The 24484-nt window shown below is 42.3% G+C and overlaps 1 protein-coding gene across 2 annotated transcripts in view; it reads left to right on the forward strand.

Annotated features, from left to right (window-relative positions):
* Window positions 1-24484, forward strand: part of LOC310950217 (low-density lipoprotein receptor class A domain-containing protein 4-like) — a gene marked incomplete at its 5' end in the record, with an annotated part of 390135 nt that overhangs the window by 362579 nt on the left and 3072 nt on the right. For both annotated transcript variants that reach the window (XM_083917902.1, XM_083917903.1), the window contains 2 exons: window positions 16600-16754; window positions 18353-18403. In XM_083917902.1, the coding sequence (XP_083774028.1) occupies window positions 16600-16754; window positions 18353-18403 (206 nt within the window). The remainder of the gene's footprint in view (window positions 1-16599; window positions 16755-18352; window positions 18404-24484) is intronic.

Here is a 24484-nt window from a genome sequence, read left to right on the forward strand (position 1 = left end):
CTCTGACACACGCATAAACAGGCCTCCCCAGCACTAAACTAGTTCATTTATTTCCATGGAGAGACTGACTGACTGTAGTAGAGGATCGGAGGCTGTAACTAGGCTATCTACTACATGCTGCGTCACACACACAGACACACACACACACACACACACACACACACACACACACACACACACACACATACACACACAGTGGGGTTGAGAGACTGTTTCTGCCAGGCTGATACCAGCGATCTAGACTTTACATCTCCCAAGGGAGGTGTGTGTGTGTGTGTGTGTGTGTGTGTGTGTGTGTGTGTGTGTGTGTGTGTGTGTGTGTGTGTGTGTGTGTGTGTGTGTGTGTGTGTGTGTGTGTGTGTGTGTGTGTGTGTGTGTGTGTGTGTGTGTGTGTGTGTGTGTGTGTGTGTGTGTGTGTGTGTGTGTGTGTGTGTGTGTGTGTGTGTGTGTGTGTGTGTGTCTGCATTACTGAACTCTCTCTCCTTCCTTCTAACTGTGCCACTCTTTTGATGTTTGAGTGTGTGTATTCGCTTCCTCTTCCTCCTTGTCTCCTATCTTTCTTCCACTGTGTGCGTGCGTGCATGTTTGTGTGTGTGTGCCAGCAGGGTCACTGCAATGGCGCCCCAGCAGCTTCAGGCCTTGTTGATCACGGCATCGTGCCCAAGGATTACCATAGCAACGGCAGTGGCAGCAGACAGGCCTGTGTGTGTGTCTGTGTGTCTGTGTGTGTCTCCAGTGTGGTGGGCAGCAGGCTGTAAACTCAGCAGGCCGCTAGCTGGGTTTGAGCTCTCTGGGTAGCAGGAGAAGGATGAGCGAGTTGGAGCAAAGAAAGGGTCCTTTATTTCGGTCTTTCTGTCTTTTTTATTTTACTTCAACATGTATTATAATACATGTTTTCAGTTTCTAGATATACATGTTAAAGTTAACCCACAGATTGAGTGCTTGGAACTTTGGGACCAGCACAATTCGGCAGTACTTGCAGCATTTCCTCTATCAGTCGTGGAGGAAGTGCTGCATTTCACAGTAAAATGCCCGGTGTGATTATAGGATGGATTTTTTTTCATGACTGAGATTGAGCTCTGGAGTGCAGTAGGGAACAGGAAATTAGCACAGAGCTAAAAGTCATCTGGAGGAGGGTAAGTTCTCACTGCAGTAGCTCAGGTTCGACTCTGACATGCAAACCTTTCGCTGCTCTCTCCCAAGTTTCCTATCAACCTTCAGCTGTAATGTCAAATAAATGCAAATAAAGCTCTCCAAAAAATCTTTAAAAATCACCTGGAGGGTTTGTTTAGCTCAGCTTGGCAAGGTAAAATAAAAAAGGCATCTCACCTGCTGCCTCCGAATATTGCCAAACATTTATTTTTAGGGAAACCTATGCAGTCTTTTCGCAGTCATTTCCGTCTGTTTTCTGCTGCCCTGTAATCTCCCAGAGCAGCGCCCAGTCAGGCTGCATTTTTACTGATGGGCATCTGTTGCAGCAATTTGATAAACTGCAGCTTAAGCCTTGGGGCTGTGTGCTGCTATGACTGCAAGATAGGATTCATAACAGCTGAAGCTCAGTGTCTCTAGTCTGAGAGAAAAGGCATTTCCTCTGCTGGTGGGAGTAGCTCTCCTCTTCTGAATTAGCAAACAGCTAGCGAGCTGTTCCCTCCACGCTCCAGCTCTACTGTCAGTATACATCCACTTTCAAACCTGAACTGTGGAATATATCTTGTGGTTTTGGGGAAAAGACTACTCCTGTGGACAAACTAAACCAGTTAGGCCTGGTTTTCTCACAGAACTGTAAGGTCATCCAAGCTCAGAAGTTAAGTTTATTGGGCAATAACAATGTCAGAGGCCCCAGCTGAGTGTAAGATGTCTCCATAGATAGCTGTTAGCCTGATTTACATTTCAGGGTCCAACAGGGTAAGTCTGGACGCCCTCATTGGTAACAGAATTGTGTTTCTTTCAGCATTAGCTATTTCTTGTTGCCAGTATGAATGCATTTGTACAGTGCGAGTTTGTCCAAGTTTTAGGGAACCATGCATTAACACTGTTGCTGAGCTAGCAGGGTATAGTAGACAGAGGCAGATAGTTCTATGTATGTTAGAGATTAGAGTTTATAACTGTTACAGTAACAATGTTTATAACTCATAGAACAGTATCGTACTGTAACTTATTTTAATGGATACAGTGTAGTATGGCTTTCCAATGATAAATGTCTGCAGCAAAATGACGAGATATCTAAAATATCTCAATGTTATTATTATTATATCTATTTATTAATATCTCTCGTCTGTCTGAACTAGGGAAGCACCGATCCAATATTAAGATCGGCTATTGGCCCTGATATTGACAAATTAGCTAAATCGGGACTCGGATTGTTTGCCTGATCCATGGATCCTTCCATTATATTAATTTGCGATGTGAGCAGCATGCCAGTTGACTCAAAGTCAACCCCAGCAACAACATGGAGCAAGCAAAGACTCAGCTGTATAGATGTATTTCACCTAGTTCAGCTGCTGTATTTAATTTTGAATTTCTGCACAAATTATAATGTGTACACAACATTGTAATAATAGCCTGTGCTACGGTTTTCTTTTATTAATAGTTACGAAAAATTATGATTAGCATGAATGCTAACTTAACATTGTAAATGCCATAGACGTATGCCATAGGCTATGTGCGATTAACATCGTAATATTAAACGTTTTTTCCACATGAATCAACAACAGTTTTTATAAAGGTTCTCCAGTCGAAATATTACAAATTAAATTCAAATATAGCTGTTTACTTATAGACATGCATTCCTTAAAAAATAATAGCATTTGCAACAACAGCTTTGCCAAAGAGGTTGTAATAATAAGAGGCGACACTCTCGTGTTTTTGTGTGAAACTGTCACCAGAGGGCGCACTAACAATATGTCCGCCATTTCGGACTAAACGCTCCCTTGCCCAACGTTCATCAGTTACTGTACTGTAACATTATGTCAACAATTAGGAATATCAAGCACTTACTTGCAATTAACTGCTCAAATGATCCCGCTACAAATCCAAAGCTAGCTTCTCATAGTTTCCCTAGCGATCCGACAGGTTGGCCTTTTATCATCATCTATGAAAAGATGAAATTGAAGACTAAAGATGTCAAAGTTTCTAACATGCTAACGTTAGCTAATGCTACATGTTTTCTTTATGTCCTTTACAAACCCAGCTTTGGTTTCTACATCTATTCCATTCATAGATCTGATTGCCTGGAAGAGGCTGTTTCCGCGACAATTTATTATTTAGATTAATATTCAGTTCAGAATACAACTGACAAATCGGGCTGAGATTAATTAATTGTCGTTTTTAATGTTACAACATGCACTGTCAGCGCCCGATCTAGGATGTATGATATGGAGCGAGGTCTGCAAAGATGTGGGCACAACAGTCTCAGGTCTCACGTTTGGTGGAGCTTGGTTGACTGTGTGGTCAGAATTATCAGTGTCTGCTGAACTTCCTTCTCTGATGTCCGTGCTTCCTTCTCTGATCTTTATGAGTTTATCTCATAGACTGGTTTATCTCTGTCATATGCCATAGGCACTTCAGTGATAAAGGTGAAAAGAAAGGAACAACAAAGGAAAATAAAAATTTTGCAAAGTTTATTGGTGCTGCAGACCATGGCAATAATGATAATAATAATTAGGGCTGTAGGATTTTATCGATTCTGCGATATAAATCGATATTTGGTTTCCACAGAAAGTATCGATTTTTTGGCGACAAGTATCGATACTTTAAGTCCCATCCAAACCCCCCTGGCACTCTGCTCGCTGCCCATTTCCTCCCCGTTGGCTTTGCAGGAAGAGCTATTAGGTCGGCCAGCTGCTAGTGTCGCTGTAGAGCATCTCTAGCTGTCTGTCCAGCAGAGATGGGGACTTGAGATTCCATTACCGTTTGTTATATAGTTTGGCTTTAATAACTTTAGGCACAGAAACAAAAGAATCACAGAATGCAACGTCTGTGTCTGTGCTGCATAAACTATCAACGTTAGCTTGTTACTAATGTTAGCTTTGTGAGAGGTTAACATTTAGATTGGCGTTCATTAAATTCCATATTTTTGAAAAGTGTTATCTTGCCGGTGCTGCCTCCATCTGCTACTAACGCTGTATAACTGAGAGGAATACTTGTTAATTATTAATGTCAGTTAAAGGCAACTTTACGATACAGGTTTATTGTTGACCACATAATGTTAATGTTTCTGCGTTCTTAGCTTCAACCATCACACGGCGTTTGAGAGGCTGGAGGATTTTTATTTATTTAACAGGAAGAGCTCACTGACATTAAACATCTCTTTTTTCAGAGTGTCCTGAGACAGACAGCAGCACGACTGATGACGTTTCTGACAAACAGAATGAGCAGCCAATACAAAATACATGACTATAATACAATACAAATATATTAAATAACAAGTGAAAACAGCAAATATACATCAAAATACATGACTATAATACAATAAAATATATCAAATAACAAGTGAAAACAGCAAATATAAATCAAAATACATGACTATAATACAATAAAATATATTAAATAACAAGTGAAAACAGCAAATATACATCAAAATACATGACTATAATACAATAAAATATATTAAATAACAAGTGAAAACAGCAAATATACATCAAAATACATGACTATAATACAATAAAATATATCAAATAACAAATGAAAACAGCAAATATACATCAAAATACATGACTATAATACAATAAAATATATCAAATACTGAAATATACATCAAAATCGAGCATAATCCTGAATATATCAGTCAGAATATCTACAGCCAGATGTGTCTGCCTTCAAGTTATTATCAAACGTCTTCCCCGAGGGGAAATTAGGTCATCGTAGCAGCGGTACAATCAGAAATACAAAATATAAAATACAATAAGAGTAAAGTATCGCAATTTAAAACACTATATACAATATACAAGAAGATCCAGATAAATATTAAAAAATATTAAATACTGGGCAGAATGGAACTAAGTGGATTTTAAGGTGCAAGATTAAGAAAGAAAGGTGCATTTTTAATACAGTGGTAGGATTTAAGATATAATTCACTTAAATTATGTGAGTGTGTTTCCTGAGCGTTGCTGTGAAGCGTTGAAGAGTCTGATGGCAGCAGGTAGGAATGGTTTCCTGTGCCGTTCTTTGAGGCAGCGAGGTTGAATGAATCTGTTGCTGAAGCTGCTCTTAAGCTTGTCCAGGGTTTCATGGAGGGGGTGAGAGCAATTGTCCATGATCACCAGCAGTTTTGCCAGCATCCTGTGCTCCACCACCTCCTCCAGGGTGACAAGCTTAGAGACAACAACAGACCCTGCCTTCTTTATAAGTTTGTTTAGTCGGTTTGCGACTTTTGCTTTGGTGCCTGCACCCCAGGACATCACAGCGAAGAAGATGAAGCTCAGCTGATTTTATTCTGAAGTAAAGTCAAAGGAACAGCTGATTTTATTCTGAGGTAAAATCAAAGGAACAGCTGATTTTATTCTGAAGTAAAATCAAAAACACCAGAGTTGATGTCAGGTGGAGGCCAGTTAACTTGGTGTGTGATCTGGAAGGTGATTGGTTAAACCTGAGAATGTTTAGAATGGTTATTCTAAAGGGACTCATCCCTTTTCCCACCTTGCTAGTCTAGGTTTTTCATTTTTCATAAATCTTCAGAAATTTAGAAGAAAAAAAATTACTTGAATGTTGTAAGGCAAAATGTGTAAATCACACTGGGAAAAAATATATATATATATATGTTATAAATTTTATACATTTTAGACTGTAAAACAAAAATGGGACTATTTCAAAAGGGTATCATGACTTCCATGGACACTGTACCTCTCAGCATCAGGTAGAAGCCAAAGTTACCTTACATATCATTTACTTACTTGAATGTGCTTACAACAGCAGGAGAACAAACTGTCTAAGTCCAAATGAGATGAGCAAAGCTTCATCAGCCTTTGACCAATGGCTTCAAAATAAAAAAGTACACTTCTTCCCACCTGCATGCGACTTAGCACTACACATACCTTAATTTCCATATTTAATTATTACGGAGCAGAAGTATTTAAATGATTTACAGTAGACTAGTGAATTGCTCGTAGAAAGCAAGTATTCCTATGGAAAAGTGTTCAGTGAGCCTAATCAGTGGAGCTCAAAATTAGAGAACAAAGTTTTATTCTAGATTTATTTGAAAATACTGTTATTTTTTATTGTTCAGTATTTGATAGGATATCAGCTGTGTCTATACCACTGCTGTACTAACATGCTTTTTTTAAAATAACCAAGACACTTCAACAAAAGCATTTATTTTGTAAAAACAAAAAAAAAGGAAAAAGAAAAGTCATCAAAATGAGAGAACAGTAACCATTGCGTCAGAAGAGAAGATTTCAACAATATTTTCTTCTCTAGGATTCAAAAATGAACAGGAAGTGTAGAGGCCACAGCTTTGAATGACCTCAGCACATCTGCGCCCACAGGACATCACTAGTTTCTCACACTGCTCTGCTTTGATCTTGGTCCATTCTGACTCAGTCTCTTCCACAGTTAACTAACTGGAGTGGGTTTCTTAGACATTACTTTGTCACCAAGGATTTTCCAGAGATTCTCTATGGGGTTTAGATCTGGACTCTGGGCTGGACATTTCATTGTTTCAATATTCTTAGCTTCAAGGAACTGCTTCACCTGTTTTGCAGTGCGACAGGGGGCAGTGTCTTGCATTAAAAAAAATGCAAGCTGATAGGTATTGCATGTTGTCGAGGCACTGGACACCCTCTTCGGACAGGACTAGTTTGAAAATATGGATGTCAACGAGCTAGAAGCTCGTTTGAGTGAGCCATGCATTGGTCCTCAGAACAACCCACTGGAGTGGTGGAAGTCCAACAGGCACGGGGACAAAAAACTGAGCATTGTGTCAAAGCAGCACCCGCTGATCCCTGCCACCTCTTTGCCAGCAGACTGATCGTTAACAGAATGAGAATGCTAATTTAAATACATTTTGTAAGGAAACAATGTTTTGAAGTTGTGGTTGTGAAAAATCAATCCCTAAAGTGTAATTGTGACTGTTTTGATTGGGAATAACATTAGGTGTTGGTCGGCTGTGTATCATTATTCCTGCAGGAAGATGCATTGCATTCTAAAAATAGATTTGGAAAAAACAAGTACTCGATTGGTCCTCTAGGAATTGATCCTTCAGCGATCCCTCAATCTTGGAATTAACTTCTCGTCCCCATCCCTAAACCATTGTTATGTTTGTCTTTTGGTCTAGCAAACTCCTCAGGAAATATGTGGGTGTTTCCAAGTTGTCACCAATGTGTGCGCAGATGTTAGAAAGAGCAGTGTAATGGTGTTGTCTCAGTCACTTTAACATGATTTAGATAAACTCAATAGCCTCTCTTTTCACCACAACAGAATAAAGTGATGGGCGATGGGACGGCTGGCTTGCAATGCAAATGACTCATCCTGCTGAAGGAATAAGGGTGCCGCAGACGCCAGGCTGATATTGTTTTGACAAGTGGATTATGGTTGTAATAACATCAGACTGGTGCTGGTAATGCAGATTGCACCCCTACACTGATCTCTGGCCTGCGTTAGAGTTCTGGAGCCTCTGAGCTGTTTGGATACTGGGGTTCAGGTAGGGTAGGCCTCTTCTCTTCCCTTCCTCTCTTCCCTTCCTCTCTTCTCTCCTCCTACCCACACATCCTTCCTACCTTTTGATGATGATGATGTTGATGTTTGATGTTGATGTCTGAGGAGAGACCATTAACAGTAGCTGCTTGACTTTTATTTTGCTTGAACATTAAAAACATCCCTGCCTGTACATCAAAAGACAGTTTTGAGTTGGACGTCTGGTTTGAGTAGCTTTCACAACAACAGAAGGCAGCATATGTGGTATTTATCTGGTAGGCTTACAGAAGGGCCTGGTTGACTTGGTTTCCCAGAAGACTTTCTGAATGAAATCCTCCCCCAGTCTCCTCCCTGTGGCTGATGTGGTGAGCAAACAGGCCTGGGCTGGTAGTTGCTCAAGCTCCTAAATGAGACAGTTGGCCAAGAAAACATAACATCTTTTCACACACATTTTTTTCTTTTCGTAGAGAGCTGTGGCTCCCAACCTAGGAACAACCTTTACTATCAAAAGATAAATACTTTTTTTTTTGTTGTTGTTTGCTAATTTCTCACCACATATCAAGCATACAGGTAAGCCATCATCGTTGGCAGTGAGAGCAGATGAATCTGTCTATGCAGAATCAATTCTCTTCTCAACTCTATTTTCCCCTTATAATTACCTTTTTTTTTTATCAGTGTCACAGTATCACCTTGAACACCAAGACAACATGTGTTCCCTTTGAAAGATAGCCCACTGTGCTAAAAAACAAACAAAAACCACATTATTTATTTCCATGTTATTTTTTGGCAACGCTACAGGGAGCCACTGATAAGTGGCTGAAGAGCCTCATGCAGTCTAGGGCTTTGACTCCGAACTTCAATTGGTTCTTTGGTGATCACCTGACTTTTACTCCTGTGCCACCAAGAGGTTGAAACCTATAGTTTGGAGTGAAAAGTCTCCACAAAGATTGGATGGATTTCTGTGAAATTTTGTAGAGATATTCATATTCATTTTAGGATCACTTGTAATAATTTTGATCCCCTGGCTTTTCATCTACATTGATTCATCAGTGGCTCTTAACAGGAGGTCATCTCTCGGCTTTAAAGGTTCACAAGAAAACAAAATTGGGAATTAGTGATATAGGGGTTCACCAGACCTGAGGAAACTAAGGTCTAAGGGCTTTTTATACCTTAACAGTTTGCTCCGATTTAAACAAATCCTTGTCCGTTTCCATGGACAGTCCGGTTGGTTTTGGGTGGTGTCAAAGCTCAAACAAAGTCTGTGTAGACCAAGCAAGTTAACTCTGGTCCACCTGAAAATGTGGGTCTCGGTTTGCTTGCAAGTGAACGCTGGTGCGGTCTGTTTGAGGTGTGAAAGCAAATCGGACCAAATATAGGAAGTGCAACAAAAACCAGTTGTTTGGCTGGCGATGGTTGCAGTAGCTCCGGATAGCTGAAGGGCTTGGAAATTTTATTCTAATAAACACAAACCATAGTACCCAGCCAGGTCTTAATAATCACTGGCCCTCATTTATCAATCTTGCGTGAAAACGGGCGCAGATCTGAGCGCAGAATTGGTCGTAAGACAGGACTCACGTGTGATTTATGATACATTTGTATCTGACCAATCTCAGCGTACGAATGAGCTGGCCTTGATAAATGCGGCGGCTGAATTTGATCGTCATTAACATGTTACGCCCTTAAATATTCCTGGCCTTGCCCACTGAGGTCAAACGTGGAGAGTAGAAACACTGGTAAGAAAAGAAACTTTTCAGACACACAGATGGGCATCCTGACATCCGACATGGAGCAAAATAAAGATGTGCTTTTTGGCAGTCTTAAGAGTGGAATAAAAGGGGCCCATAAAAACGCTGTATGGAAAAGAATAACGGAGGCAGTCAACCCGAAGCAGCGCTCCACTGTGACCCGTGTGCGTGTGTGCGCACTGCTGAACCTGCGCTCCTGCTCTGTAGCAGGGTTTGCCAGCGGGGTTATTAGGTATTCCGTAGAGGATAACCTTTGTCACCTAGAAAAACCATACCAAAATGTTAATCATCGGATACCTTGTTTGATTTAATGCAATAGTAGCGACTTACCGAGGGGATGACTTTGGCTCTGCAGTGCGCCTTCCTGCAGCCGCGCGCCAACACATTAATTCATTCATTCATCTTCAACTGCTTGTCCCTGTCGGGGTTCCGGGGGGCTGGAGCCGAGCTGTTTTGAAATATAAAAGGGTCGTGTGTCCCCTGGCCAACCGACCACCACATTTAAAAGCGACAGCTTGGCATCACAAATCACCTATACATTTATTGAGTGGTAGTTTTTGCGATTGATGAATGCGTAATCATTCATGGATGGTGCCTTCAGACGCACATGAGTACAATCAACTGCTCCAACCACAATTTTTATTTTTTTAATTCGATTTAAGAATCCGTTTTGATCTGTTCTTAATATGTGACTGCTTATGCTTAATAACAGCTGAGGTTTGTTAATTATTTTCAGCCAGATTTTGCTGTGCTGCACCGCAAATACACAGGCTGAAATGTGCGTACACGATCTCAGACCAGGCGTAAGATTTGATCGTAGCTCCCGCTCACGTCCAAATTGATAAAAATTTGATAAATGTTGCCATTATTTCACCTTTTCAGCTCACAAGCAGGTTGCTAGGTTAACCATAATAGTGTTTCCCCTACCATTATATTAGGGGGGCGCTGCGCCCCTCCAACAGCATCCCCCGCGCCCCTTAAGTGACGTTGATTTTATGTAATTGTATTTTCTGAATGGCGTCAGATCCCAAGAGTAGTCCTTTAAGGATCCCTTTCCTATAGAACAGCACTATACCTTTTTCTTTTAGTAAATGAACTAAACAGCCTTATGTTATTTATCTTATTTACACGACAGCATGTACAGTGGGTACGGAAAGTATTCAGACCCCCTTAAATGTTTTACTCTTTGTTAAATTGCAGCCATGTGCTAAAATCATTTAAGTTCATTTTTTTTCCTTTTAATGTACACACAGCACCCCATATTGACAGAAAAACACAGAATTGTAGACATTTTTACAGATTTATTAAAAAAGAAAAACTGAAATATCACATGGACATAAGTATTCAGACCCTTTGCTGTGACACTTGTATATTTACCTCAGGTACTGTCCATTTCTTCTGATCATCCATGAGATGGTTCTACACCTTCATTGGAGTCCAGCTGTGTTTAATTCTAATGATTGGACTTGATTAAGGAAGCCACACACCTGTCTATATAAGACCTTACAGCTCACAGTGCATGTCAGAGCAGATGAGAATCATGAGGTCGAAGGAACTGCCTGAAGAGCTCAGAGACAGAATTGTGGCAAGGCACACAAAAAAATTTCTGCTGCACTTAAAGTTCCCAAGAGCACAGTGGCCTCCATAATCCTTAAATGGAAGACGTATGGGATGACAAGAACTCTTCCAAGAGCTGGCCGTCCAACCAAACTGAGCAATCGGGGGAGAAGAGCCTTGGTGAGAGAGGTAAAGAAGAACCCAAAGATCACAGTGGCTGAACTCCAGAGATGCAGTGAGGAGATGGGAGAAAGTTCAAGAAAGTCAACCATCACTGCAGCCCTCCACCAGTCAGGGCTTTATGGCAGAGTGGCCCGACGGAAGCCTCTCCTCAGAGTAAGACACATGAAAGCCTGCATAGAATTTGCCAAAAAACACATGAAGGACTCCCAGACTATGATAAATAAGATTCTCTGGTCTGATGAGACAAAGATAGAACTTTTTGGCCTTAATTCTAAGCGGTATGTGTGGAGAAAACCAGGCACCGCTCATCACCTGCCCAACACCATCCCTACAGTCAAGTGTGGTGGTGGGAGCATCATGCTGTGGGGGTGTTTTGCAGCTGCAGGGACAGGACGACTGGTTGCAATTGAAGGAAAGATGAATGCGGCCAAGTACAGAGATATCCTGGACGAAAACCTTTTCCAGAGTGCTATGGACCTCAGACTGGGCCGACGGTTCACCTTCCAACAAGACAATGACCCTAAGCACACAGCTAAAATGACGAAGGAGTGGCTTCGGAACAACTCTGTGACTGTTCTTGAATGGCCCAGCCAGAGCCCTGACTTGAACCCAATTGAGCATCTCTGGAGAGACCTCAAAATGGCTGTCCACCAACGTTCACCATCCAACCTGACAGAACTGGAGAGGATCTGCAAGGAGGAATGGCAGAGGATCCCCAAATCCAGGTGTGAAAAACTAGTTGCATCATTCCCAAGAAGACTCACGGCTGTATTAGCTCAAAAGGGTGCTTCCACTCAATACTGAGCAAAGGGTCTGAATACTTATGTCCATGTGATATTTCAGTTTTTCTTTTTTAATAAATCTGTAAAAATGTCTACAATTCTGTGTTTTTCTGTCAATATGGGGTGCTGTGTGTACATTAATGAGGAAAAAAATGAACTTAAATGATTTTAGCACATGGCTGCAATTTAACAAAGAGTAAAAAATTTAAGGGGGTCTGAATACTTTCCGTACCCACTGTACATTCTGTCTCTACATGGCTGCATGTTTACAATTCTCAGAAAACTCTGACAGTGTTGGAGATTCACTTGTTCAAAGATCGTTTGTTAAATTGTTTGGGAAGATGCTCCACTCCTTACAGGAAACACAAAACTGAAACTTATCAGAGATCCTTTATTATTTTGTTTGAGAAGATGATTCACTCCTACAAAAAAGACAACTAAACAGAATTAAGCAAACTGAAATTCTTTCTTTAGTTTGTTGTGCTTGAGATCATAAAATGATTTTTGGTTTAACTTTGGACTGTTTCTGTTGGAGAACATTATTTGGACCTTTTCTGATATTTTCTGATGCCGAGTGTAGCTCATTGTGTAATACACTGATTTAAATTGAGTTTGCATTGTGGCTCTGATTATTGCTGTATAATTCTGGTCCTTCTGTCTGGTGATTTGTAACACCTTTTAACACTGATTCATTTATCCATGTGGGGATTGACCGTGGACACCGACTGTTACAATGTTTAGTTCGCTTGACATTTGGAAAAGGATCTTGACAAATTATTTAAGACAAAAAAATTTTTATTTATCTCTGCTTTCAAACTTTGGGCCACCATGGGGAGGTAGCTAGGCTTTCATTACTTAGATGTTTTAAGGTGGTAGGTCATGTTCGTCTAACGTTACTTACACATTTATGGTGGTAGGTCATGTTCGTCTAAGGTTACTAAGAGCGTACTCACACTGTCCTTCCGGACCGCGACCCGGACTTTAGGGTACTTGTCCCCCCTCCCTCTCCCCCCCGCGCCCCAGCCCCGTTCGTACTCACACTGCCAGGGCCGGCCAATGCTTCTTGCTGTCCATACGCCATCACGCCGTAACACGTCACACGCATTGATCGCGTGTGTGTGGCTTTGTTTACAAATCTTTCCACAGACCTCGGAGTTTTTGTGCGTCTTGTCGACTGTTTTTGAATATTTTCATCCGACCAAATCTGCAGTAAACACTCCACCTCCGCATCACACCAACGTGAACCTTTCACTGCCATTGTTGTTGTTGTTAAATGTCCGCGCATGGTCCGTCCTTCTATTTACATGTCCGAACATGGCGGACATAACGCTACTGCCGTAGGGTTCGTGCTCGTACACGTGCGCACGCTCGTGCTCGTACATGTGCAAACGGCTCCGCTAAAGCCCAACTCTCTCAAGCGGGCCGTGGACAGCCCGCTGGCTGCAGTTGTGCATGGAGCGGGTGCACTCACACTGCTTAAAGGTAGTAGGCTTTAGCTGAAAAAATGGTTTTGGCCCCGGCCAGAAGGACAGTGTGAGTAGGCTCTAAGAGCGTGATCACACTGTGCTTTTGGCCGCGGCCAAAACCGGTTTTTCAGCTAAAGCCTAGTACCTTTAAGTAGTGTGAGCGCAACCGCTCCGCGCTCAACTGGGGCCAGCTGGCCCTCCACGGCCCGCTTGAAATAGGTGGGCTTTAGCGGAGCCGTTTGCACATGTACGAGCACGAGCGTGCGCACGTGTACGAGCACGAGCCCTACGGCAGTATCGTTATGTCCGCAAGTTCGGACATGTAAATAGAAGGACGGACCATGCGCGGACATTTAACAACAACAACAATGGCGGTGAAAGGTTCATGTTGGTGTGGTGCGGAGGTGGAGTGTTTACTGCAGATTTGGTCGGATGAAAATATTCAAAAACAGTCGACAAGACGCACAAAAACTCAGAGGTCTATGGAAAGATTTGTAAACAAAGCCACACACACGCGATCAATGCGTGTGACGTGTTATGGCGTGATGACGTATGGACAGCAAGAAGCATTGGCCGAGGCCCAGGTAGTGTGAGTACAAACGGGGCTGGGGCGCGGGGGGGAGAGGGAGGGGGGACAAGTACCCTAAAGTCCGGGTCTCGGTCCGGGAGGACAGTGTGAGTCCGCCCTAAGTGTCACAACTTCCTGTATCTGGCCCTTCAAGTCAAAAGCCCTCCAGCCTTTTAGGACAGTCGCCAGTCACATAGATTTTCACTTAATTTTGACAAGACACGACTCCAAATGTTTTTTTTTTCCTGCAACCAATAGACTTTGAATTTTTGTCGGCTAATGATATTTTGGTCGACCAGTACTTGTTCAACTGTTTGGGGGCAGCCCTAAAAAAAGTTTAGTGTGAAAGGAAACCAAACTAAATGAAAAATGCAACAATAGTGCAACTTCACCCCTAGAGACCACTTAACTATAGGTGTGACAGCGACCTAAGTGTTTTCAGAACACTTGTTCCTGGAATGTAACTGCACCTCAGCCCCCGCTCCCTCCCTGAAATTTGGCTTTCCTCTTACAGTATGCATAGTTGATGACATTGCCAGAGGGCTATTAGGGGCCATTTTGGTACTTTATCTTCACATTCAGCACTTTGTTCCCTCAGTCTGAATAACTTAAAAACTCTGTTTGAAATGTGTTGCACTAGAAATGGACACTGTAGTGCAGTGTTTTAGTTGCTGTTGCTTTCATTAAGGAGATGAGTTTCAGTTTTACTGGTTTAGGTTTTGTTCTTCACAGTTTTTCTTAAGAGTACAAAAGTTACTGTATTTTGTTACAAATTTATAGAAGTATTTTGTCCAATGGTAATCAAATCTCAGTTTCTTCTCAAACACTTTATTCTTTCATTTGGATTTTTCACATACGGGTTTAGTGCTTAACCTGATCTCCTCCCTATTGTATCAAACACAGATTCCCAGATGCGTTGTGGGTTATACAATCCAAAAAAATAAAACATTGTGCAGAGACTTGTGGAGGAAACTATGGGAAAAAAAACACACACACAAACACACACAAACACACACAAACACACACACACACACACACACACACACACACACACACACACACACACACACACACACATACACATACACATACACACACAAACGGGGTGAGTGTCCAGCAGTGAGCAAGATGTGAGTCAGAGGTCAGACTGGGTGCCAAGAACAGACAGGGTCAAATCGAGAGTCTCAGACAGAGAGGCAATGATGATGGGTGGGGGAGGAATGCAAGAAGAAAGATGATAAAGGCAGGAAGAGTTGGGAGAATATATAAAGAGACTTGTGAGAGAGAAAGACGAGAGTGGATTTGTTGATTTAGAGGAAAGATGAAAAGAGAGATGGGTCAAGTGGAGATGCAGGAAAGGTTCAGAGAGACAGAGTGGGAGGAGAATGGAACCATGAGGCAGACGTGACTGTAAGGCAGTGACCGTTGTCTCCCAGTGGTGCGTGTGTGCGTGCGTGCGTGCGTGCGTGCGTGCGTGCGTGCGTGCGTGCGTGCGTGCGTGCGTGCGTGCGTGCGTGCGTGCGGTTATTCAGTATCTCCACAAAGAAACCCCTGTACGTTGAGACAGACACCACAGTCTCAACACTTTTTTGTCATTTGAAGCTGAAGCTGTAGGACGGTCAGGCTCACACTCACTCGTGGACTTTGACCTGTGCTACCCTCTGCTGGTGAACGCACGGTATAACACTCAGAACAGTGCACAATCAGAGAATCTGCCTCCTTCAAAAATCTGAACATTTCCAGTTAAAATGTGGTTTCCCAGTTGAGAAGACAATCAACCAAAAAGGTACATTTAGTAGCAGACATTTTAACTGTTATATTAGGGTATATAAAGCCCAGTTTAGACCAAAGATTTGCAACGAGTCGAGTTGAAACTTGCAAATACTTGCACAGTGCAGGTCTGCAACATTCTGAAACCTGCCCGTTAAGACCAAGGAGGAGACAATTGATCGTCTCTATAGCAACGCCTCTCTGTACTTCTGTTCTAACCTCCGACTTTTCAGGCTTTTTTCATAGCTGGATATAATTTGTATCATTATAAAATATAAATGAGGACAGAGACAGTAAGATACTTTCTACAGCTGCATTTCTATAGAGATGAAACAGAGAAAATACTGTTTATTTCCCTGATTTACTGCTTTGTTCTGGATTACTGTTGACGCTCCATCTCCTTGTTCATCGTATTGCTCACTCAACCCTCCCTCTCTCTCTCTCTCGCTCTCTCTCTCTCTCTCTTTCTCACTCTCTCACACTCACAATCACGTTAGTTGATTGAATGGCTGTTGAAACTGGTCACGTTTGATATATTCTAAACCAGCTGCCTGCGATTTGACAAGTAGAATTGCTGGCAACAACATCAGCCGGTTTGAGTCCAGACAAGACGAGTCAGTTCACACCGCTGCAACTTTCACCTGCAACGTTCTAAAACAGTTTCGTTGCGTTGCGAATCTTTGTTCTGAACTGAGCTTAAGGTTTACAGGACAAGAATAGTTGAGTCAACATCATGTTCAGTGTCAGTCAAATGCTGACCGAATTAGGCTTTCTGAAACTTCATGATATTGTTAGAAATCTACATTTTTGTGTTCTTCTAAGGATTGCAGTTGTTTTATCCCCCACATCTGGTGTACATGTTTGATGATAACTCCCTCTCTCCTTTTGTGTTTGTGCAGCTGAACTGGAGTTTGTTCAGATCGTCATCATCATCGTGGTGATGACAGTGATGGTGGTGGTGATCATCTGCCTGCTAAACCACTACAAGCTCTCCACCTGGTCCTTCATAACAAGGCAGAGCCAAGCCCGCAGGCACGACCATGCCCTGCAGCAGGTCAGCAACACTGTGTGTGTGTGTGTGTGTGTGTGTGTGTGTGTGTGTGTGTGTGTGTGTGTGTGTGTGTGTGTGTGTGTGTGTGTGTGTGTGTGTGTGTGTGTGTGTGTGTGTGTGTGTGTGTGTGTGTGTGTGTGTGTGTGTGTGTGTGTGTGTGTGTGTGCGCGTGAGACACACACACAAACAAAAAGATACTGGGTTGTATTTGGTTGCTCTGGCAATGCTGTTCATTCAGTATCCTTGCCAATAACATTTTGATCTAAACGGATAGTAAGTGAAAAACTGTGTGTGTCTATTCATCTGTTCTCACTGAATGTCCCTGCGTAGTCACTGTGACAGTACATTTCTTTATTTCTGAAGCAGGATAAACATAGCTCACCAGTTTGTTCCCAGTAAAGCCGCACTGAGCTAAATTAAATCCTTTTATCCCAGTCGGAGTCTCTGTCCCAGTTTCACTGAGGTAACAGCTTTGCTCCAGTCTGTTAGGTGAACTTGCAGAATTGGTTTCTTCAGTGCCAGACTCTGTCAGGCCTTGATGTTTAATTCACTATAGTGCTGTCTAGACAGAAGCTCCTCTGTCCTTATACTGACAGGTCGACACTTTAGGACAAACACAAACACACACGCGCGCACACACACACTTGCACGTTGCAAGATTCAGGCTCTGGTACAGAATACGACACATACATTATTGGTCCATTGATATATTCAGCTTTAAATCAGTATCTGTAAAACAGATAAAAGCTTTTGTTTGCTTGGTTGTCCCATTACAGATTATTTATATTCCACTAATAACCTCTCGTCTCATCTTTCTCATCTCTCCTCTTACTGTGTGCTCTGTACCGTCTGATGAATACAAAGATTATGCAGGACAGACGTAGTAAAATCACATAAATGCAACATTAGAAACCAACAAGCAGACAAAGACCCACTGAGAGAAAGTGCAATCTGAAAGAATAGCCAATGGCCTTTACCCCCACCAGACACATACCCTTCCTGGATTTATGCATGTCAGTCCTCCTTTTCATCTTTCTCTTTTTCACTAAATATTGTTGACTGTGCCATCTTAGAAAAGACCCTCAAGTTAAATGTAGACGAAGACAAGCCTCAGTTACAATTATTTGATAGTTGTGTTTCTTTGTTGTCTCTTTATCCGTCCTATTTTTAAGATAGGAGCCGTAAAGGCACCATTTTGGGTTAAAGCAATCAGGCCTTTCTCAGCTATTTTGTCTCATCTTTTGTGTCCTCATTAAGTTTTTTTAAGTTTTTTTTTTTTTTGTATCGTCAGCTTAATGGTCTTGTATCACAAACCATTAGAGACATGAATAGCAAAGCAGAATGACTGCAAAGCTTTATCAGTAGCATTAAACATGAATGTAACACATTGTCAAATGCACAGTAAAGTTTCAAAAGAGTAACTGAAAACTTTGCCACGATTGATATGTAAAGATACAGTAAGGTCTCATGTTAATAAAAAATGAACATGTGAAAATCGCTCTTACGCTCAACACAAAATTGCTTACAAGCTTTAGACATGTATAATAAGGATCTTAAATCTTAACCTTATTCTCTCTTCTTTTGTCTGTCTCAATGTGTAGGATGGGTGTCTGTGGCCTTCAGACAGCAGCTCTCGACAAGGCGCTTCGGAGGTAAGACCACCACCACACTGGGCCAAGTTAAACCCAAGCCAGCCAAGCCTTGTTCACTCTAAAGCCCAGTTTGGACCAAAGATCCCCGATGAGACGAAACGGTTTTAGAACGTTGCAGGACAAAGTTGTAGTGGTGTAAACTGACTTGTCTCATCTGGACTCAAACTGACCGATGGTGTCTCCTAAGACTCAGCTTGTCAAATCGACAGCAGCTGGTGTTAGAACGTAACACACGTCACCTGTTTCAAAAGCCAATTAAATCTTGGCAAAGTCTGCTGGTCAAGTCACTTACAAACTGTCAGCTGGTTGAAAAGGCAGATATGGAGGGGGCAAAGCAGTAAATCAGGGAAATAAAACGTTATTTTTGCCGTTTTATCTTTACTAAAAATGCAGCTGTAGAAAGTATCTCACTGTCTCTGTCCTCATTTATATTTTATAATGCTACAAATTATATCCAGCTACAAAAAAAAGCTTGAAATTAGAACGGAAAAACAGAGAGGCGTTTCCATGTAGATGATACACCGTCTCGTCCCCTTGGTCTGAACGGGCAGGTTTCAGAATGTTGCAGACCTGCACTGTGCAAGTAGTTGCAGGTTTCAACTTGACTCGTTGCCAATCAGGGATATATCGGCACTTGATATAAACAACCTCTTAGGACCACTGAGGAAGTGTTACTCTTGGGGCGGCTGTGGCTCAGTTTTTAGAGCAAGTCGCAAGTCCCAATGTCCGCGGTTCGATCCCCGCCCTACCCTACATGTGTCATGTCCTTGGGCAAGACACTTCACCCAGCTTGCCTCGTGTGAATGTGTATGACTGCTGTATATTTGAAGAGGTGGTTGGCGGGGGCCATAGGCGCTGATTAGCAGCCACACTTCCATCAGGGCAGCTGTGACTACTATCGTAGTTTACCACCAGCATTTATGTCTCTGTGAATGAATGGAACCTGGACTCTGTAAAGCACCTTGAGTACTGAGAAAGGCGCTATATTAATCCAAGCCATTATTAAAAACATGAATGTAGAAAGAGTCAGATGTTGCAGGAGCATGCCTGTAAGGTAGAGGTAGAGGACAAGGCTTTGAACTCCTTCAAAGGAGTAACCCCAAGCCATTGGTTCAGATATGTGGACGACACATGGGTTAAGATCAAATCCAAAGAGGTGCAAACTTTAACTGAACATATAAACTCTGTGGACAGAAACATCAAGTTCACCAGAGAAGAAGTCAAGGACAACAGTTTGCCCTTCTTAGACTGACGTCCATATGGAGAATGACAGGAGCCTCCACATTGGGGTATACAGAAAACCTGATCACACTGATCAATATCTACTGTTTGACTCTCACCACCCTTTGGAACACAAGCTTGGCGTTATCAGAACACTGCAGCATAGAGCTGATAACGTAACCTCCAGCTCACAGGCCCAAGGGGAAGAACGCAAGCACCTGAGAGGCGCCCTCACAACTTGTGGCTACCCCAGCTGGACCTTTGTGAAAACGGCAGCTGCTTCCAGAAAGAAAACCAAAGTGGTTGAGAAAGAAAAAGATAACAAGAGAAACAACATAGTCATCCCGTATGTGGCTGGGGTATCAGAGAAACTCAGGAGGATCTTCAACAAACACTGCATCCCTGTGTATGTCAAACCCGGTAACACACTCAGACAGAGACTGGTACATCCCAAGGACAGAACACCACACACCCACAAAAGCAATCTGGATTATGCTGTCCAATGCAACGAGGAATGCAAAGATCTTTACAATGGAGAAACATAACAACCACTGCATAAACGCATGGCCCAACACAGGAGATCTAACTCCTCAGGCCTAGACTCAGCTGTCCACTTACACCTCAAAGAGAAAGCCCACTCCTTTGATGACAACAATGTCCAAATCTTGGACAGAGAGGACGGATGGTTTGAAAGAGGAGTAAAAGAAGCCATCCGTGTAAAAGTAGAGAAACCATCACTAAACAGAGGAGGAGGTCTAAGACACCACTTGTGTCCAATTTACAATGTAGCCCTTTCATCCCTTCCCAGGAGATTCAACAATCTAACCTCAAAGAACAACTGTTCACACATGGCCTCCTGTGACCCCAACGACAGTCGTTCAGACTCAATAGAGCACTAACGAAGTCGAAACCAACTGCCCACCAACGACTGCCACTCTAACGACAGGCGTTGGCACTTTGAGCACAAAAAGGTTTCAGTGACATCATGGGCCTTGTGAGAGGTTAAATACCTGGATCTCACACCAGTTAGTTGGACCAGTCCCAGCCTGGTCAGATGAGTACATGAACCGATGAAGCCTCTTGGATGAGAGGTGAAACGTCTTCCTAGACAAATAACCAGTCCAGTTGCTTTTGACTGAAATTGCTTTGAGGATAACGATGACCTGGACGAATGAGAACATTCACAGGCCTTTTCAACACCAACTGTACACCGCTAAATACAGTGTTACAAGCCTCAAGAAATATCAGGTGTTGGGTAGGGCTGGACGATGTCATCAAATATCAGATCAAATATAGACTATAAAGATGGCACCTGAAATGAATTAAATGGAGGGAAAAAAGTCAACTTGCTGTGTTACAAAAAAAATCTGCATCTCTTTCCAGATCTTTGTTTCTTAGTCGGCTCTTAGGACTGGCCCTCGTATTATTGTTTTGTGGTTACAAGAATACTATCACGGGACAAAGATCCTGACATTTGCATTTTGGTTGCTTGTAAATATTTGATCATCCAGGAATTGAAGCTTGTAAATGCCAGCGGGTATATCCAAATCAAAATTGGCATAATTCTCAGACTCATGCACACAGAGCCGCAAACTAAACTCTCACTCACTGTCACAGTGAGTGAGTGGTGATCTGTTTGCTTAATGGAGTGCCAGATGGAAGAGCTTCCTAGTCGTTGTGGGAAATGCACTGGGAAAACTAGAAACATAGCGTTCAGAGAAGACTCCAAAACACAACCAATCACCAGATAGTATTGATAACAATTATAGCAATATTGAGACAGTAATACATAGCTGTGTGGGAAGTTTAGGTGGTCAGATTGTGCACACTTTGGCAACTTGGTGTGGACATCAGGGCAAGTTTGCACCAAAACATGTGCACCAGATTTTCTTTCATTTGGAGTACCCACAGGCACAGTGAAACTTAGTAAGAGAATAACCATGTAGTGCTCACGTCTGTGAGAAAGAAAGAATCTACCTTGTGATTGAACACTTTATTCTTGTATTAGGTTAAAATGTTTTTGTATAATTGCACTGTCGTTATTTGCTGCTCTGTGTGCCCTGAATTGCCCCCCGGGGACAAATAAAGTTTTTTGAATTGAATTGAATTGAATTGAATTGAATTGATCCACTGCTGGGTGGACCAAACCTTTCTTTCTTCCTCTGGTAGATTGTTACAAGATTTGGAGACCTGAGTAGTTCCTAAAGAGAGAGGAGAACTGCTTAGCAAGATGGATGGAGAGAGAAAACAATAAAAGGCAGGAGAAGGAAGTCAAAACAGCGTCGGTGTTAAAGATTTGGAAAAGGCCATTGAGAGACAAACGCAGAGTGGGTGGCTGATAGATGGTGCATGGAAGGTGTGTGTGTGTGTGTGTGTGTGTGAGTGAGTGTGCGTGTGTGCGTGTGTGTGTGCGCGTGTGTGTGTGTGTGCGTGTGTGTGTGTGTGTGTGTGTGTGTGTGTGTCAGGGGGTGGATGGTTTTTGGTGCGTCATTAATCAGCAACACCTCCCCTGACACTGTCTAGACAGCCGTCTGAGAGCTACCCTGCTCTGCTGCGGTCTGCTCCCTCTATCAGCTATAGACCCCCCCCTTCCTCCCTGTGTCTGCCTGTCTATCTGTCTTCCTTCAGACTTTTCTTGTTGGCTTTCTTTATCTTCACGTCTCGTTCTTCTCCTCTCCTCTCTGTATTCTATTTCTCTCTCCTCATCTCAGTAGCCTTTCTTTTTAATCATTTTCAGTTGCACTTTGGCTTTCTCCATTTCAATTGTCCAGATCCTCTAACCCCCCACCCCCCTCCACCCCACACACACACACACTTTTGCTGCCTTGTCAATAAGGCTAGACTTTTAGAGCCACAGTCACTAATTGAAGTGGGTTCCCTCTGATAATGACTTGCGTGTAATGTGAGAAATGAAGAAATGGATCATGCAGTCATAGTCTGAAGAGCTAATTAAGGTGAAGATCTCTGACAATAGCTGAAGGATGAACCAATACGTTTAATGTTGTCTGGTTGTGGATGGCTCTTTGGATCTTTTCGCCCCTTTGACTGTAATTACACTGTTATGTCTTTAATATTACATTGGTGATACATTGGTGAGTGCTTTTTCTGCAACTGATCATCATTCTTTGGTATCAATAATTATTTTCTCCATTAATGATCAGTTGTTTGGTCTATAAAATAAGAGAAAATGGTGAAATATGTGGATCAGTGTTTCCTCAAGCCAAAGATGGCATCCTCAAATGTCTTGTTTTGTCCACAACTCAAAGATATTCAGTTTATTGTCAGGAGGAGGAAAGAAAACAAGAAAATATGCACTTTTAAGAAGCTGGAATCAGATCATTTTTTTATTTTTTCTTGACAATGACTCAAACTGATTATCAACATAGTTGGTGATTCCTTTTAAGTTGAGAACTAATTACTTAGTTGACTGTTTTTGCAGCTCTAATAGTATGTATATTATTTTTTCTACTTGACTGTAATAAATGTCATGAGGTTGCATTTTGATATCCAGTTAGCCATTACCACGTTGCAGCATACATAGTATTCCGGCACCGTCATTATAGATGAAGGTTATGGTTTTCATTGTTAAAGTTAACGCTCCAATGGCAGCTCTCACTTTCAACCTAACAAAATTGTTTAGCCAATCAGAAGCAGAGTAGGAGTGTTGGAGGGCAGAAGAACGTACGGTGCTACTGTCACTAACCTCATAATCAGGGCCTGTAGCCAGATTAATAGTGTTCTGTGGAAACTTAACCAAAAAAATTATGAGATGTGCCGTGTGTCTATTTCTCTCGCTTCGTCCAGACTAAAGACAAGGAGAGCTGTCTGCAGCCCCCTTGTGGCAAAAATCAGGATAGCACTCCAAACATTAATTTACACAAAAAGAAATATATAAGGCTCTGTTACAGGGAAATACTTATTCAAATTATACCATCATTCATTCATCTTCAACCGCTTGTCCCTGTCGGGTCGCAGGGGGCTGGAGTCGATCCCAGCTGACATCGGGCGTGAGACGGGGTCCACCCTGGACAGGACGCCAGTCTATCACAGGGCACATAGAGACGAACAGAGACAGACAACCATTCACACCTACGGGCAATTTAGAGTCTTCAATTAACCTAACACGAGCATGTCTTTGGACTGTGGGAGGAAACCGGAGAAAACCCACGCAGACACGGGGAGAACATGCAAACTCCACAAAGAAAGGCCCCAGCCGGGATGCAAACCTGTAACCGTCTCTACACTGGCGAGAGCTGGCGTAGCGAGAGCTTGCGTAGCGAGAGCTTGCGTAGCGAGAGCTTGCGTAGCGCGTGGAGCAAGTCTCCCAGCGCGCCGGGATTTGACGCGCTGAGACGTAGCGCTGAGACACAAGAAAGGACAGCATTCACGAGGCTTACACTACGTTACACCTCATAAACCGAACGGCACACACGTGTACCGAACCGTGACATGTGTACCGAACAGGAACGATTTTTTTAATACACCGTTCCACCCCTAGTTGTCACAGAAAACCGTCAGTATACCAGAGAATGGACAGAGAAGTTTTTATTTCTGTCACTGTGAAGCTTGTGTTTACTCTGCAGCCATATCAGTGTGTAAAGAGGATAAGTTGAGAAGCCATTTTCAGAAAAATCATGCTACTCTGAATTTATGTTACGTTAGTTTTTGTCAGTCCAGTTTTGATGAATAAACTAATGTTTCATATGTGCTTGTAAGCCTGGTAAAGTAACTAGTTACTGAAGTAATCAGATAAATGTAGTGAAGTAAAAAGTAGAATATTTCCTCTGATTTGTAGTGGAGTAGAAGTATAAAGTTGCATGTAAATAAAATACTCAAGTAAAAGTAAAAGAGCCTCAAACT

This window comes from Echiichthys vipera (assembly GCF_963691815.1).
Source record: "Echiichthys vipera genome assembly, chromosome: 8".
Lineage (NCBI taxonomy): Eukaryota > Metazoa > Chordata > Actinopteri > Perciformes > Trachinidae > Echiichthys > Echiichthys vipera.